The sequence below is a fragment of the Rhinolophus ferrumequinum genome, chromosome 11, assembly GCF_004115265.2.
Source record: "Rhinolophus ferrumequinum isolate MPI-CBG mRhiFer1 chromosome 11, mRhiFer1_v1.p, whole genome shotgun sequence".
Classification (NCBI taxonomy): Eukaryota; Metazoa; Chordata; class Mammalia; order Chiroptera; family Rhinolophidae; genus Rhinolophus; species Rhinolophus ferrumequinum.
In genome coordinates, this window is record NC_046294.1 from 79,042,037 (window position 1) to 79,059,544 (window position 17,508).

Genomic DNA, 17,508 nt, shown 5'->3' on the forward strand with positions numbered 1-17,508 from the left:
TGTGGGAACTTCCACATCTGGAAAAGGTTAAGTCCAATGATTCTTTCCCTAGATCAATAAAGTGCCATTTCCTGATACACACACACACACACACACACACACACACACACACAAAAGGAGATGTCTAAAATGTAAACAATAACATTCATTCTAATATTTATTGAAAACTTATCATGTGCCAGTCATTGCTATAAACACATTACACATATTATTTAGTTTAATCCTCAAACATTTTATAGATAAGAAAATGGAGTCAGAGAGAGATTAAGAAACTTCCTCAAAATCAAATAGCTTAACTAGCAGAGCTAGAGTCTGAACTTGAGCAGTGTTGACTTCAGAGGTTATTTATGCTCTTAACCACTATGAATCAATAAGAAGCCATGGAAAGGAGTATCTTTCCATAAAGTTCCCTTCAGCTTTTTTATCTTCAGCCTACTTTTCCCTGTCTATTTAAAAATATTATACTGTCATTTTTATCATAATACAAACAATTTCCATCATCGTCCTGAATATTACTTTATAAAGATACATATTTTAAAAGGCTTTCAAAACATTTTTCAGCCCAGCATTTGAGAATAAAGCATTAAGGGAGTTTTGTATACAGTAACACATTCATATGATAAGTGTATGAATTTACATAATATGTACGTGTATATATTTATATTGGAAAACCAAACTTGGCCAGAAGTCAAGTTCAGCCTTATTTTTCATCTCTGCATACCTCCATGTTCCATCTCAAAGGTCTTGGGTTCATTGCCCCCTTCCCCAAATTAACTTAGATAACTCATAGTTTTTAATATTTTCAATGAATGTAGAAAGTTCTTAAAATAATCTTTTATGAATTGAATCTCTTAACTAAGCACAGCATTAAATCAATTGATATAGATCTTGTCACTTCATAAAAACATTTAAGTGGACACAAAAAGTTATCTCCAAAGCAGTATGTGGAAAAAAATGGTGTACACCTATGTGAGAAAGGAACATACAAAATAAAAAGTCAGCTAAAGAAGTAGATGATAGGCACAAATTTTGCCAATATGTCTAAAACAGCAATTTTCTAGTTGGAAGGAAACTGTCTTTATATAAAAGTTTTTTGGCAAATCATTATATAGTTACATAAAACCACTTAGACACAAGAAATAGTCATAACAATAAATGACTTCAGGTAAGAAAACAAAAGCCACTCTAAATATATTATCCTAATTGTTGAGGAAAAAATAAATCCAAAAAAGTGAATGGAAATACTTTCTTTCATAAAAACTGAATACATGTTAAAGTAAATAGTTTTTATGATCCTAAAGTACAGAAAATGGATTATTATAATAAGTATTTTTGTAGCTTGCTTATCTACCTCCAGGCTGAGCACAAAACTATGCATATAATATGTACAATGTGGAACTGTACAAAGGGCTAGCCATCAAAAGTAAGGTTAAGATTAAAACCCTGGCTTGGCCATTTCATAGTATATGACCTTGGACAAACGTCCCCGAGTCTCAGTGTTCATTATCTAAAACAACTCTTGTCTTAAGGGATGGTTAAGAAAATTAACACCTTTATGATTCTCTTACTATAATATCTAGCATACAGGACCCGTCCAACACATTTTAACTAAAGGAATGGTAACTAATGTACATTTTAAAAAATAATGATTTGTTCCTCTATCAATAGCCTCTATCAATAGAATAGAGCTTCAAATGGACTTAGTGCAAAGGCTTGGGTGGAGAGACTTTTCTTTCTCTATATTCCTCTAACATAATCTCCCCTTCCAAAACTACATTTGTAGGTATTACCTTTGTTCAAAACACATTTTCAGCTCTGTTGATTTCTAGTTTCATGCCATTGTGGATTGAAAAGATATTTGGTAAGATATCAATCTTATTAATTTTGTTAAGACCTGAGATTTCACCTCACACCTGTTAGGATGGCTATTATTTAAAAGAGAAAACCCAAACCAAGAACAAACAAAAAGGCCAAAAGACAAGTGTTAGTGAAAATGTAGAGAAATTGGAACCTTGTACAGTTGGTGGAAATGCAAAATGCTGCAGCTACTATGGAAAACAGTATGGAAATTCCTTTAAAAATTAAAAATACAACTATCACATGATCCAGCAATCCCACTTCTAGCTATGTATCAAAGGATTGAAATTAGGATCTTGAAGAGATATAACCACTCTCATGTTCAATGCAGCAGTATTTACAATAGCCAAGATGTGGGAAAAACCTAAATATACATCGATGGATGAATAGGTAAAAAAATGTGGTATATACATACAGTGGATTATTATTTAGCTTTAAAAAACAAAGAAACCATGAAATACGGGACAACACAGATGAACTTGAAGGGCATTATGCTAAATGAAATAACCAGTCACTGAAGGACAAATACTGCATGACTCCACTTATATGAGGTGTCTAAAATAGTCGAACTCATAGAATCAAAGTCAAATGTTGGTTTCCAAGGGCTGGGGAGGAGGAAAATGGGGAGTTGCTAATTAATGAACATTAATTTTCAGTTGTGCAAGGTAAATAAATTCTAGGGATCTGCTGTACAACATCGTGCCTATTAGTTAACAATACTGTGCTGTAGAATTAAAATTTTGTTAAGATGGTAGATCTCATGTTAAGTGTTCTTACCAAAATAGAGGAAAACAAGACATCTTTCCTAAAAAAACCAAAACAAAACAAAACAAAAAACCCAACATATTCTGAAACAATTTTCTTTATCTTCGCTTGTAAGTTAAAAAAAAAAAAAGTATCAACAGTTCACTAAGCATTCTGTTATTTCTTATCAGATGAGTCTTTAGTTAAATCCTTTTAATTATCACAAAAGAAAGACTGATTTAATGGTTAAAAAGAAACTAAATGGTTGAGGACTCTTCTATGAAATCCATAAGAGGTAAGTAATAGAGACAGCAGGTCACATATCAGTTAAAAGCATGGATTTCGAAATATGATAGATTTAGGTTTAAATGTGACCTCAACTAATTATTAATTTTGTGATCTTGAGGAAGTCACTTAACTTCTCTGCGTATCAATTTCCTTTGTAAAAACGAGAAAAATAATATCTTGTCTACCTGATAGAACAGTTACAAGAGTTAAAGTCTCTAGAAAAATACCTAAAATACAATAAGATCCCAATAAATGTGAGGTCTCTATTGTTATTAATACCACTCAGATTAAATATAGTGTGTTGCAAAATTAGTATTTAGCCATGACCACGTCTTATTTACAATATGGCATGTAGCTGTGAGATTGTGGATAATAGAAAAAAAATGTTTACAATTCTCTAGTGACTAAAAATCTCTTTGATGAGATTAGATTGTTAAAACAAAAGTGATCTTTTATGATGTTTCATAAACAATGAGAATGGGGGATGGAGCAAGTAGCAACCACCATGTTCTAGGCTGAGTGTTAATTGCACTGGCATTCAGTGTTGAGTGATAAGTGACTTATTTTGGTTACCTCTGAAGTATATTCAAAATATGTCTGTGTCCTTCATTAAACTGCCATTTCCCAGGCCCTCATTATCTCTCATCAGGACCACTACAATAATCTCCTATCCAGTCTTCTTGCTTCTATTCTTGCCTACCCTCTAATCCATTATCTATCATAAACAGAACAATATTTATAGACATGAACCACAATATGCTGCTCCCTTAATTAAAACTGGAATAAAATCCAAACTCCTTATCATAGCCTTTGTGGTCCCTAGCCTCCAGGAGGCCTCCAGTGGTTCCCGCTTCCTGATATCACACCCTTCTGTAGTTTCCTTCCACATTGTACCAAGGTTGGTCTGTGTGGCCAGTAGCATACGTCAGAGATGATGGTATGCCACTTCCAAAAATAGGTTATAAAAGACTGCAGCTTCTATTTTGGATATTCTCTCCCTTGCCTATTCTCTTCCTTACTTTCTTGGATCTTTTTCTCTGAAGGAAGCGATATGATGTTATGAGCAGCCCAGTGGAGAGACCCAGGTGGAGAACTACAGCCTTAGGCCAACAGCCAGTGAGGAACTGAGGCCTGCCAGCATTCACATGAATGAACTGGAAGTGGATTCTCTAGCTCCAGTAGAGCTTTGAGATGGCTATAACCCTGGTCGACAGATGGCTACAACTTCATGAGGATGCTTGAGCCACAGCTACCAGCTAAGCCACTCCCAAATTCCTGACTCAGAGAAACTGTATGAGATGTTTGTAGTTATAAATTGTTAAGTTTAGGGGTAATTTGTTATATGGCAATAGATTATACAGCCTACAACCTGATCATTGTGTATTTCTCCAGTCTCAATTCATATTACTCTCCTGCTGCTCATTATGCTCCAGTGACACACATAGGCCTTCTTTTAACTTCTCCAAAAAGCCAAGCTGTCCCCACCACCTTTGTACCTGGTGTTCCCTCTGCCTAGAATGCTCATCCTCCTAATGTCTGAATGGCTGGTTGCTTTTCACCCTTCATTGATCTTTTTCTCCCCTGACTACACCTACCTAACATATATCCCATATTTTACTTTATCCAACACCCTATTTTCTTTATAGGACTAATCACAATGGTAACTTCCCCCTTCCCACATTAGAATGAAAGCACCAAGAAACAGGGACCATACCAATCACATTCTTCATTGTATTCTCCATATTTATTCAGAGCATGGCACAGAGTGAGACCTAAATGAACACTTGTTGAATGAATGAACAATTGAAACATTTTTTTGCGAAAACAAACAAACATAGAACTCACTTCAGATATATCGGTGGTGGCTGAGGCTAGACATTCTTAAAATAGCATTGAATAGAAAGGTTATCTTTGTTAGCGGAAGTGAACTTTTCTAATGATAACAAGGAGAGAGGACAGAGTCTACTTACTTGATTTTGGCCACAACAAACAGATCATTGAACAGGAAAAGATGTCGCTCCTGCCTCTGCAGGCCTCTTTTGAGTTCTACCCGGCCATCAATTAGCAGAGTCCTATTGGAGCACACAAATGATGACAGAAATGCACATGTGTCCATGCTAGCAGAAGGACTTTCCCTGTAACAGATCAAAATCACAGATCTTTAGTTAAATGATCAAATATAGGATCGAGTATCTACAAAAGTATAGCTTATAGTTGGTCAAAAAATATAATATTATAAATTTTTTTATTAGTTTCAGGTGTACAAAACAACATAGTGATCAGACATGTATATACCTCACAAAGTGATAATCCCAATAAGCCTATTACCCATCTGACACTGTACATAGTTAATACAACATTATTGACCATATTCCCTATGCTGTACGTTGCATGCTGTGAAAATATATATATATATATATATATATAACCAGACACTTCTGATTACGGCAAACTACTTCTTGAGGAATATTAACCAAAGTTATATATATTGGGGGTACCAAAAGTGGACACTTTGGTTAACGTTGCTCAAGCAGTAGTTCACCATAATCAGAATTGTCCAGTTACTGATGGCAACCACTTTGAGCACCTCTTGTAATTGCAGAAGTCAAACATGACTTGCATTCATCTTTTGTTATTGGTATATATTGAGTATTACAATTTTAATATAGTTTTCCTTTCTTAAAATGTGTATACATTTTTTGGCACCCCATATATATTTAAAATTATAGTTGACATTCAATATTATTTTATAATAGTTTCAGGTGTACAATGCAATGGTTGGGCATTTATATAATTTAACAAGTGATTCCCCCAGTAAGTCTAGTACCCACCTGACAGCATAGTTTTTACACTACTGACTATATTCCCCATACTGTATTTCACATCCCTTGACTATTTTGTGACTACCAATTTGTACTTTCCAATCCCTTCACCTTTCTCACCCATTCCCCAACTCCTTTCCCCTCCCCCATCTAGTAACCATCAGTTTGTTCTCTGTATATATGAGTCTATTTCTGTTTTGTTCGTTCTACCTGAACGGAATCTGTTCTTCAGATTCCACATATAAGCAAGATCATATGGTATTTGCCTTTCTCAGTCTGACTTATTTCACTTGGCATATCTCCTAGGTCCATCTATGTTGTTGCAAATGGTAAGATTTCATTCTTTTTTATGGCAGAGTAATACTCAATTGTATAAATGTCCACAATTTCTTTATCCAATTGTCTGTTGATGGGCATTTCGGTTGTTTTCTTATCTTTTGTGAATAACGTTGCAGTAAACAAAGGGATGCATACATTTTTCTGAATAATTGTTTTGGGTTTCTTTGGATAAATACCCAAGAGTGGAACTGCTGGGTCATAAGGTAGTTCTATTTTTAATTTTCTGAGGAAGCTCTATACTGTTTTCCATAGTGGCTGCACCAGTTTGCAATCCCACCAACAGGGCACAAGTACTCCCTTTTCTCCACATCCTCGCCAGCACTTGTTGGTTGTTGATTTCTTGATGATAGCCGTTCTGACAGGAGTGAAGTGGTATTTCATTGTGGTTTTTATTTGCATTTCTCTGATGATTAGTGATATTCAGTAGCTTTTCATATGTCTATTGGCCATCTGAATGCCCTCTTTGGAGAAATGTCTGTTTAGGTCCTCTGCCAATTTGTAACCGCATTGTTTTTTGGTGTTGAGTTGTATGAGTTTTTTTGTTACTAATTTTGAAAATTAATCCCTTTTCAGATGTATCAGATGTATCATCTTCTTCTATTCTGTATGATGTCTTTTCGTTTTGTTGATGGTTTCCTTTGCTGTGCAAAACCTTTTTAGCTTGATGTAGTCCTATTTGTTTATTTTTTTCTTTTGTTTCCCTTGTCTGAGGAGATATATCAGTAAAATATTACCATGGTAATGTCTAAGAGTTTACTTCCTATATTGTCTTCTAGAAGTTCTATGGTTTTGGGTTTTACATTTAAGTCTTTCATCCATTTTGAGTTTATTCTTATATATGGAGTAAGAAGTTGGTCCAGTTTCAGTTTTTGGCATATATCTGTCTAGCTTTCCCAGCACCATTTATTGAATAAACTGTATTTATCCCAATGTATATTCTTGCTTCCTTTGCCATAGATTAACTGACCACGTAGGCATAAATTTATTTCTGGGCTCTCTATTCTGTTCCATTGATCTATGTGTCTGTTTTTATGTCAATACCATGCTGTTTGATTACTATGCCCTTATAGTATAGTTTGATACCAAGTAGCATGATACCTCCACTTTGTTTTTTCCCCCTCATGATTGCCATGGCTATTTGGGGTCGTTTATGGTTCCATGTAAATTTTAGGATTATCTGTTCTACTTTTGTTAAAAATGCCATTGGTATTTTGATAGGAATTGCATTGAATCTATAGATTGCTTTGGGTAGAATGGACATTTTAACCATATTATTTCTTCCTATCCATAAGCATGGTATATGTTTTAATTTATTTGTATCTTCTTTAATTTCTCTTTTCAATGTCTCATAATTTTCTAAGTACAGGTCTTTTACTTCCTTAAATTTATTCCTAGATATTTCATTTATTTATTTTTCATGCAATTGTAAATGGGATTGTTTACTTAATTTCTCTAACAGTTCATTATTAGTGTATAAAAATGTAACCAATTTCTGAATATTAATTTTGTATCCTACTTTGCTAATTTCATTTATGAGTTCTAATAGCTTTTTAGGTGGAAACTTTAGGGTTCTCTCTATATCGTACTATGTCATCTGCAAATAATGACCGTTTTACTTCTTCCTTTCCAATTTAGATGCATTTTATTTCTTTTTCTTGTCTGATTGCTGTGGCTATACCTTCCAGTACTATGTTGAATAAAAGTGGTGAAAGTGGACATATTTGTCTTGTTCCTGATCTTAAGAAAGCTGTTAGCTTTCCCCCAATGAATATATTACCTGTGGGTTTGTCATATAGGGCTTTATTATGTTGAGATGTGTTCCCTCTGTTCCCAGTTTGATCAGAGATTTTATCATAAATGGATGTTGGATTTTGTCAAACACTTTCTTTGCATCTATCGATATGATCATATGATTTTTATTTTTCATTTTGTTTATGTGGTGTATCATGTTAATTGATTTGTAAATGTTGAACCAACCTTGCATACCAGAAATAAATCCCAATTGGTCGTGGTGTATGATCTTTTCAATGTATTGCTGAATTTAGTTTTGTAATATTTTGTTGATAATTTTCACATCTATGTTCCTTAGGGATATTGGCCCATAGTTTTCTTTTCTTTTTGTAATGTCTTTGTCTAGTTTTAGAATCAGGTTAATGGTGGCCTCATAAAATGAGCTTGGGAGCCTTCCCTCCTCTTGAATTTTTTGGAATAGTTTGATAAGAATAGGAGTTAATTCTTTTTTGAGTGTTTGGTAAAATTCACCTGTGAAGCCACCTGGTCCAGTATGTTTGTTTGTGGCGAGCTTGTTGATTACTGATTTGATTTTCTTGGTAGTAATCGGTCTGTTCAGATTTCCTGTTTCTTCTTGATTCAGCGTGGGAAGACTGCTTCTAGGAAATTACCCATTTCTTCCAGTTGTCCAATTTGTTGGCATACAGTTGCTTGTAGTATTTTCTTAAAATTTTTTTATTTATGTGGTGCCCATTGGCACTTTTCTTTCATTACTGATTTTACTTATTTTGGTCCTCTCTCTTTTTTTCTTGATGAGTCTGGTTAAAGGTTTGTCAGTTTTAGCTTCTCAAAAAATCAGCTCTTGGTTTCATTTCTCTTTTATATTGTATTTTTAGAATCTATTTCATTTATTTCCATTCCGATCTTTACTATTTCATTCCTTGCACTCTCTTTGGTCTTTGTTTGCTGTTCTTTTTCCAATTGTCTTAGGTGTAAAGATAAGACTGTGGATTTGAGATTTTTCTTGCTTATTTAGATAGGCCTGCATTGCTGTGAATTTCTGTCCTAGGACTGCTTTTGCTGTGTCCCATAGATTTGGGGTCATTGTGTTTTCATTTTTCTCAATGTATCTTTTGATTTCTTCCTTAATATCATTGTGAACCCATTCATTATTTAGTAGCATGTTATTTAGCCTCCATGTGTGTTTGTGTGTTTTTCAGTTTTTTTTCTTGTAAATGATTCTAGTTTCATATCATTGTAGTAGTAGAAGAAATTGATGATTTCAATCTCCTTAAATTTATTGAGACTTGTTTTGTGGCCTAACATGTGTCTATCTTGGAAAATGTTCCATATGCACTTGAAAAGAACGTATATTATTTAATTGATAAAAGTATCAATTAAATCCACTGGTCTAGTGTGTCATCAAAGGATGTTGTTTCCTTGTTGATTTTCTATCTGGAAGATCTGTCCATTAATGTCAGTGGGGCGTTAAAGTCCCCTACTATGATTGTGTTACTGTTGATCTCTGTTTTTATGTTGGTCAATATTTGTTTTATATATTTAAGTGCTCCTATGTTGGATGCATAGGTATTTACTAGGGTTATGGACTTTTCTTGGACATTATGTAATGTCCTTCTTTGTTTCTTATTATAGTCTTTGTTTTAAAGTCTATCTTGTCCGAGATAATTATTCCTACCCTTGCTTTTTTCTCATTGCCATTTGTGTGAAATATCTTTTTCCATCCCTTTACTTTCAGTCTATGTGTGTCTTTAGATCTCAGGTGCGTCTCTTGTAGACAGCATATACATGGGTCTTGTTTTCTTATCTACTCAGCTACTTTATGTTTTTTGATTGGTGCATTTAATCTGTTTATATTTAAAGTGATTATTGATAGATACAGTTACTGCCATTTTATTATTCATATTTTTAATATTCTTTTGTTTGTTTTCTCCTTTCTTCTGCTTAAAGTAGTCCTTTTAGTATTTCTTATAATACTGGCTTGGTGGTAATGTATTCTTTTAGCTTTTGTTGACTGGGAAGCTCTTTATCTGTCCTTCAATTTTAAATGATAGCCTGGGTAGAAGAGTCTTGATCGTAGGCCTTGTTTTTCATCACTCTGAATAATTCCTGCTACTCCCTTCTGGCCTACAAAGCTTCTGTTGAGAAATCAGCTGATAGTCTTATGGGAGCTCCCTTGTAAGTAACTAGTTGTCTTTCTCTTGCTGCTTTTGGGATACTCAATTTGTCTTTAACATTTGCCATTTTAATTAGAATGTGTCTGGTATGGGCCTATTTGGGGTAATCTTGCTTGGGACTCGCTGTGCTTCCTGGCCTTGTATGTCTTATTTCCTTCACCAGGTTAGGAAAGTTTTCAGTCACTATTTCTTCAAATACGATCTTGATCCCTTGTTCCCTCTCTTCCTTCTCGTACTCCTATGATGCAAATATTGTTACACTGGACGGTGTTCCAAAGGTCCCTTAAACTATCTTCGTTTTTTTCCCATTGTTTTTTCTTTTTGTTGTTCCAATTGGGTGTTTCAGCTACCTTGTCTTCTAAATTGCTGATTCAGTTCTCTGCTTCATCTAATCTAATGTTGATTCCTTCTAGTGTAGTCTTCATTTCAGTTTTAGTATTCTTTATTTTAACTGGTTCTTTTTTATGGTTTCTATGTCCTTCTTTATGCTTACTATCTCTTTGTTGATGTTCTCACTAAGTTCCTTAAACCTTCTCAGAGCCAGTGTTTTAAACTCTGTCTCTGGTAAGTTGGTTGCCTCCATTTCTTTTTTTTTAAATTTATTTTTTAAAATTAAATTTTATTGGGGTGACAATTATTAGTAAAGTTACATAGGTTTCAATTGTACAATTCTGCAACACATAATCTATATATCTCATTGTGTGTTCACCACCCAGAGTCAGTTCTCCTTCCATCCATCACCATATATTTGATCCCTTTTACCCTCACCTACAACCCCCACCCCTTACCCTCTGGTAACCCCCTAAACTATTGTCTATGTCTATGAGTTTCTGTTTCTTCATTTGTTTGCCTTGTTCCTTTGTTGTTTTCAGTTTTATATACCATATATCAGTGAAATCATATGGTTCTCTACATTTTCTGTCTGACTTATTTCGCTTAGCATAATAATCTCAAGATCCATTGATGTTGTTGCAAATGGTATTAATTCATCTTTTCTTATGGCAAAATAGTATTCCGTTGTGTATATATACCACAACTTCTTTATCCAATCATCTCTTGAAGGACACTTTGATTGTTTCGATGTCTTGGCTACTGTATATAAACCTGCAATGAACATAGGAGCACATATGTCTTTACAGATCCATGTTTTCAGATTTTTGGGTAGATACCCGGGAGAGAGATTGCTGACTCATCTGGTAATTCTATTCATAATTTTTTGAGGAATCTCCACACTGCCTAGCGGCTGCACCAATCTGCATTCCCACCAGCAGTGTATGAGGGTTCCTTTTTCTCCACAGCCTCTCTAATACTTGTTAGCATTTGTCTTGTTGTTGATGATAGCCATTCTAACTGGGGTGAGGTGATATCTCATTGTGGTTTTTATTTGCATTTCTCTGATGATTAGTGATGTTGAGCATTTTTTCATATGTCTATTGGCCATTTGTACATGCTCTTTGGAGAAATGTCTCTTCAGGTCTGCCTATTTTTTAATTAGATTTTTTGTTGTTGTTGTTGAGTTGTATGAGTTTCATATATATTTTGGATATTAGCCCCTTATCAGAGGCGTTGTTTGCAAAAATCTTCTCCTATTCAGTTGGTTGCCTCCTTATTTTGTCGGTGGTATCTTTTGCTGTGCAGAAGCTTTTTAGTTTGATATAGTCCCATTCATTTATTTTGCTTTTTGCTTCCCTTGCCTTTGAATTCAAATCCATAAAATCCTCTTTGAACCCAAAAGTTTAGTACCTATGTTTTTTTCTATGCAGTTTATTGTTTCAGGTCTTATGTTTAGGTCTTTGATCTATTTTGAATTAATTTTGGTACACGATGACAGCTGTCTAGTTTCATTCTTTTGCACGTTGCTTTCCAATTTCTCAGCACCATTTATTGAAGAGTCTTTCTTTTCTCCATCGTATGTTTTTGGCTTCTTTGTCAAAAATTGTCTGTCCATATTTATGTGGGCTTATTCCTGCATTCTCAATTATATTCCATTGGTCTGTGTGTCTGGTTTTCTGCCAGGACCACAGTGTTTTGATTATTGTTGCTTTATAGTACAAGCTGAAGTCAAGGAGTGTGATACCTCCAGCATTGTTCTTTTTTCTTAGGATTGCTTTGGCTATTTAGGATCTTTTGTTGTTCCATACAAATCTGATGATTTTTGTTCTATTCTTTAAAAAATGTCATTGAGATTTTGAGGGGATCACATTAAATCTGTATATTGTTTTGGGTATAATATGGCCATTTTAACTATGCTGTTTCTTCCAATCCATGAACACGGAATGTCTTTCCATTTCTTCGTGTCTTCTTCGATTTCTTTTACAAATGTCTTATGGTTTTCTGTGTATAGGTCTTTCCCATCCTTGGTTAAGTTTATTCCTAGGTATTTTATTCTTTTTGTTGCAATTGCAAAATTAATTTTTTAAATTTCTTTTTCTGAGCTGTCATGTTAATTTATCGGAATGCAATGGACTTTTGTACATTGATTTTGTAGTCGGCAACTTGACTTATCCTTATGAAATGCCCATCTTTGTCTCTTATTACCTTTTTCATCCTGTAGTCTGTTTCACCTGATATCAGTACAGCTACCCCTGATTTTCTCTGAACACCTTGTAATGTCAATTTCCACCCTTTCACTTCAAGTCTATGCTTGTCTTGTAAGTGAAATGTGTCTCTTGGAGGCAGCATATAGTTGGGTTTAGTTCTTTGATCCAATCTGCTACTCTGTGCCTTTTCTTTGGTGAGTTCAGTCCATTTACAGTTAGGATGATTACTGATATATGAGGATTTACTATCATTCTGTGTTTGGTTTTTCTGTAGGACTGTGTCTCCATTGTTTCTTTGCCTTTTTGTTTCTGTCTATCATTTCAGTGTGGTGGTATTCTATGAATTTTCCCTCTGTTTCTTCTTTATGCAATATATTTCAGTTCTGGATTTCTTTTTTGAGTGGCTACCATTAAGATTATTAAAAGAAACTTTCGTATTTAGAGTATTCCATTTTCTTCAGCATGATTACTTTCTCCATTCCCTTGGGCTGGTTAAGACCTTTACTCTCTTCACTTTTACATTTTTGTTGTCATAAATTATCCTTATTTATGCTGTGAGTTGGGTTTCTACATTACAGTAGCAAGTTGTCTTTTTCCTCCTTTTTAAAAGTGTTTTTTTTTGTACTTCTTTACTCTGTATGCTATGTTTAAGTGTATAGTGTCCTATTTGTTTAGGGGTTGCCATTTCCTGATTCTATCTGTTTGTAATACTACTCATGGTTTTGTATTCTTTTGCTTTGTTGTCTCAGGTCGAATAACCTCTTTCACTATTTCTTGTAGTGCAGGTTGTGTGTTAGAAAAGTCCCTCAGCTCTGGAAAGGTCTTTATTTCTCTTTCATATCTAAAGGATATCTTTTCTGGATACATTATTCTTGGCTCATAATTTCTCTCTTTCAATGCTTTGAATATTTGATTCCACTCCCTTCTGCCTTGTATAGTTTATGCTGAAAAATCTGATGATAACCTAATGGGCTTTCTTTTGTAAGTTACCGTCTTCTTTTCCCTGCCTGCCTTGAGGATTCTTTGTCATTGATTTTTGACAGCTTCAATACAATGTGTCTTGGAGAAGGCCTGTTGGGATTGAGAAAATTAGGTGTTCTACTTGCTTCTTGGATTTGTGGACCCATTTCTTTGCACAAGTTTGGGAAGTTATCGTCGACTATTTGTTTGAATATACTCTCTGTCCCTTTCTCCTCTTCTTCTCCTTCTGGTATGCCCATTTTTCTTATATTGCTCTTTCTGATGGAATCAAAAAATTCTTGTTGAGTTCTTTCATTTCTTTTAACTCTCAGGTCTCTCTCTTCTTCCATCTGTGTCATTTTAGATTTTTATCTTCAATGTCACTGATTCTTCTTCCATCTGGTCAACTCTATTACCTAAGCTGGCTATTTCATTCTTAATTTCTTTTATTGAGTTCTAAATCTCCAGAAATTCTATTTGGTTCTTTTTTAAAATTTTAATCTATTTGGTAAAATTTTCATTTTGTTCTTTGATTATGTTTCTGAGTTCATTAAACTGCTTGTCTTTGTTTTCTTGCATCTCTTGATTTTTTTTAAGAACTGCAATCTTGAATTCTCTGTCATTTTAGTCACATATTTAAGTTCATTTTCTGGGGACTTTTCATTTTCTTTCTGAGCTACTTTGTTACCTTGGTTATTCATGGAAATTAATTATTTCTCTTCCTTGGCATCTACAGGCGTCGGTTCTGCAACAGGTTGATAGGAAGAGGTCTTTCTTTTTGCTTTCCAGGAGGTGTTGGTAGAATGTTTTATTTTCTTTCCAATTGAAGCCTTTTATTCTCTCTCATGCTGTAGTGTTATATTTTGTCTGCACTGGTCTGGCTTCTAACACAATGGGGGATTCACGGGAAGGTGGGCTTCTCCTCTGTGAGCAGGTGGTCTTGGTCTCAGGGCACTGTCTCCATGGGGGGATGTGGAGAGCTTCTGAAGTTCCAAAGCTCTTCTTGCAGCAGTTTCAGAGCTTGCCTGTTTCAGCGGCTGTTTACCCCTGCAGGGATCCGCCCAGGTAGGTGGGGGCAGGGGCGGGGTAGGTTGTGAGAGATGGCTCTGAGCAATGGTGGTGACCACCAGCACAGCCAATCCTGCATCTAAGGCTTTCTCCTCTTCGCCCGAACTAGTTGGACTGCAAATCTGTGGCTCTGGGCTGCAGATCTTAGAACTGCAAATATTCTGTTCTTTTGATCTGACATGGTTACCGTCGTAGCACTGGGAGGGTGGAGATGGGGCAAGCTCTGGGAGGGTAAGGAGGGGTCGTTTAGGCTCCGTGACTATGTCTTCTGTTCTCTGCTTGGCAGTGAGGGCTTAAACTGCTGTTTTCACCCTTCTTCTCTCAGTCTTTGCTCTGAGGTCTCTGTCGTGAGCGTGTGGTTCAGCCGTGTTATATACTGATCCCTTAGGCAGGACTGTGGGCCATAAGCGGAGCGCAAGCCGTCAGAATTCTTCCATCTCCCACAGCTGCAGTAGCTCTGGAATGCAGGGAGCTTGGAGCTCCGAACTCCATCTGTGCTCTGTGGCCCATGCCATGGCCCATGTCTCCTCACTTCCCTCTTTCTCTCTCCCCTGCTTGTCCAATTTACCCACCTTTACATCATTTCAATTGTGTGTATGTTAGTCTTGCCTGTCTGCTGCACAGGAAGTCTCTGTGGAATTATAGCTGTTCAATTTGTTGTAAATTCCAGGGGAGATTTCAAGAGGCTCACCTCACACCACCATTTCTATGACGTACTCCACCTCCACCTCCACTTCATTTAGTTCTTTTTCTGCAGTTTTCTCTTGTTTTAAAATTTAGGATATATTTGTTTGTCCCCTTATTATGGCTGCCTCTCTGTGTTTGTTTCTATGTATTAGGTAGATCTCCTATGTCTCTCAGTCCTTGCTGGTTGGCTTTATATAGTATGTGTCCTGTGTGGTCCAATGGCACAGTGTCCCTGATCTCCTGAGTGTGTTCCAGGAGTGTCCCTTGTGTGTATTCTGCGGGTATAGTTGCACCTTGATTCCTTTTGGCACACAGTGGGTGGGAGTGACTCCCAGGCTGACTGGCTGTGAGGGGGCTGACCCCTTAAAGGGGGATTCACCTAAGTGGGCTGTTGTGCCTGTTGAGACTACCCTTTGGGTGTGCCACTTGTTGGGCTAATCAGGTAGTGATCTGATGTGGTCTAAAGCTGGTCTCTGGATGTGCTGTTTCTGGTGTCTCTTGGGAGGTGCTCCCATGCAGGCCATTTTCAGCCTTGCCTGAGAAATCAGCTGATTTCTCAACAGAGCTACCTGGTAGAAGCTACAAAGCTATATGTGGTTGGTTGCTACCTGTGCTGGACCTGGAAGCATGTGGAGGTGGCCTCACTGTAAACCGAGGCCAGCTGCCACCAATATATTGTGCCTGGGGCAGTTTAGCAAAAGGCCCAGGGCCCTCCATGCCTGTAAGGCTCAGCCACTGAAAGAACCTCCTTAGGTGTGCGGGCTGGGCTGGTTTTCCTGGCATAGAGTGTGCCCCCAACCATACAGCACTAGCTGTGTGGCGTGGGGCACCAGGAAATCATGGGGTAAGCGAGATAAGTTTTACAAAGTTAACACAGATTCAGTTCTTGTGCCAGTGTCGAGCTCATGACCATTTCTCAAAACGCCCTGAGAACACTGCCAGCGACAGCTCACCTAAGGCTTGCAGATCCCTGAGAACTGCCCAAGGGAGGCTGCAGCACAAATTGTGGCTCACTGCCCACCACCCAAAGTACCCTAGGCCATTGCAGGCTGTCTGCTGCTGTAAAACGCTTCCACAGCTTGTGGGCAGTACCAGCCACCCAGTTGCTGAGAGTGTACCCCGTGATGCAGCACTAGCTGGATAGGGCGGGGACCCAAGGTGTCACCAAGATGGTGTGCATGCGTGGATTTTACCCGACCAATGCCATCCCAGATTTGGCCCTTTAGCGGGTGGTTCAACACGGGAAGGATGGCACCTTCCTATAGGTTACACATGAGATGGGCTCCACACGGGGACAACGGCAAGCTGTTTCTCGCCTCAAAGTCATACAACTCAGTATGTCTCTGGCACCTCTCGAGTTGCCACCCCTCCACTGGAACTTAAGTGAGTGTTTGCAACTGAATGAGTCTGTGTGTGGGCCCTTTAAGAGGATGTCTGGGTTTCCAGCCACCTTCCTTCTCACCGGGAGAGATGGACAGAGTACGTATTGATTTTCACAGCCAGATAATGTGAGGACTCTATTTACCGGCACAGGACCCCTAAGTTGGGGAACACAGTGTGGGTGTGGGACCTCTCCTTCTTCTGAAGGGACCTCCACCACTGAGGTGTCTCTCCTGGTGTTCAATCACTATCTGTGGGTTTGGGGTCAGCTTATTTCACATTTCCACCCTTCCTACCAGTCTCAATGTGTTCTCTTCTTTATATCCTTAGGTATAGAGGGTCTGTTCAGCTAGTCTTCAGATCATTCTTAAGGTCGATTGCTCTGTAATTGAGTTGTAATTTTAATGTGACCCTGGGAGGCAGTAGGCATAGTGTTTATCTATTCCACCCTCTTGGGCCTTCTCAAACTTTATACTATTTTTAACACAATGGCATAATTTCCTAATTGATCCCCCAATCTATCTCCACACAGTAGTCTTTAACATTTCATTATGAAATTTCTTTAACATAAAGCAAAGTTGAAAGTTTTATAATAAACACAGGTATACTCCAAATTACATTCTACCATTAAAATTTTACTGTTCTTGCTTTATCATATTCCTATCTATCTATCCTTCTGTCTACTCATTAAGCAATCCATTTTATTTTGGGTATTTCAGTGTAAACTGCATACAGCAGTACATTTCCCTTTAAATACTTCAGTATGCATATCATTAACGACAGTTCAATATTTATAATTTTGAAAAATATATGTACAATTAAATGCACAAATCTTAGGTGTATATTCACTGAGTTGTGGCTGAAGGGCCACATTCATAAATGTATTTACCTGTCTAA

The 17,508-nt window shown here is 36.9% G+C and overlaps 1 protein-coding gene across 3 annotated transcripts in view; it reads right to left on the reverse strand.

Annotated features, from left to right (window-relative positions):
• ARHGAP20 (Rho GTPase activating protein 20) overlaps positions 1-17,508 on the reverse strand; it is a 139,152-nt gene that overhangs the window by 61,237 nt on the left and 60,407 nt on the right. For all 3 annotated transcript variants that reach the window (XM_033121076.1, XM_033121075.1, XM_033121077.1), the window contains exon 3: positions 4,860-5,024. In XM_033121076.1, coding sequence (XP_032976967.1) covers positions 4,860-5,024 — 165 coding nt within the window. The remainder of the gene's footprint in view (positions 1-4,859; positions 5,025-17,508) is intronic.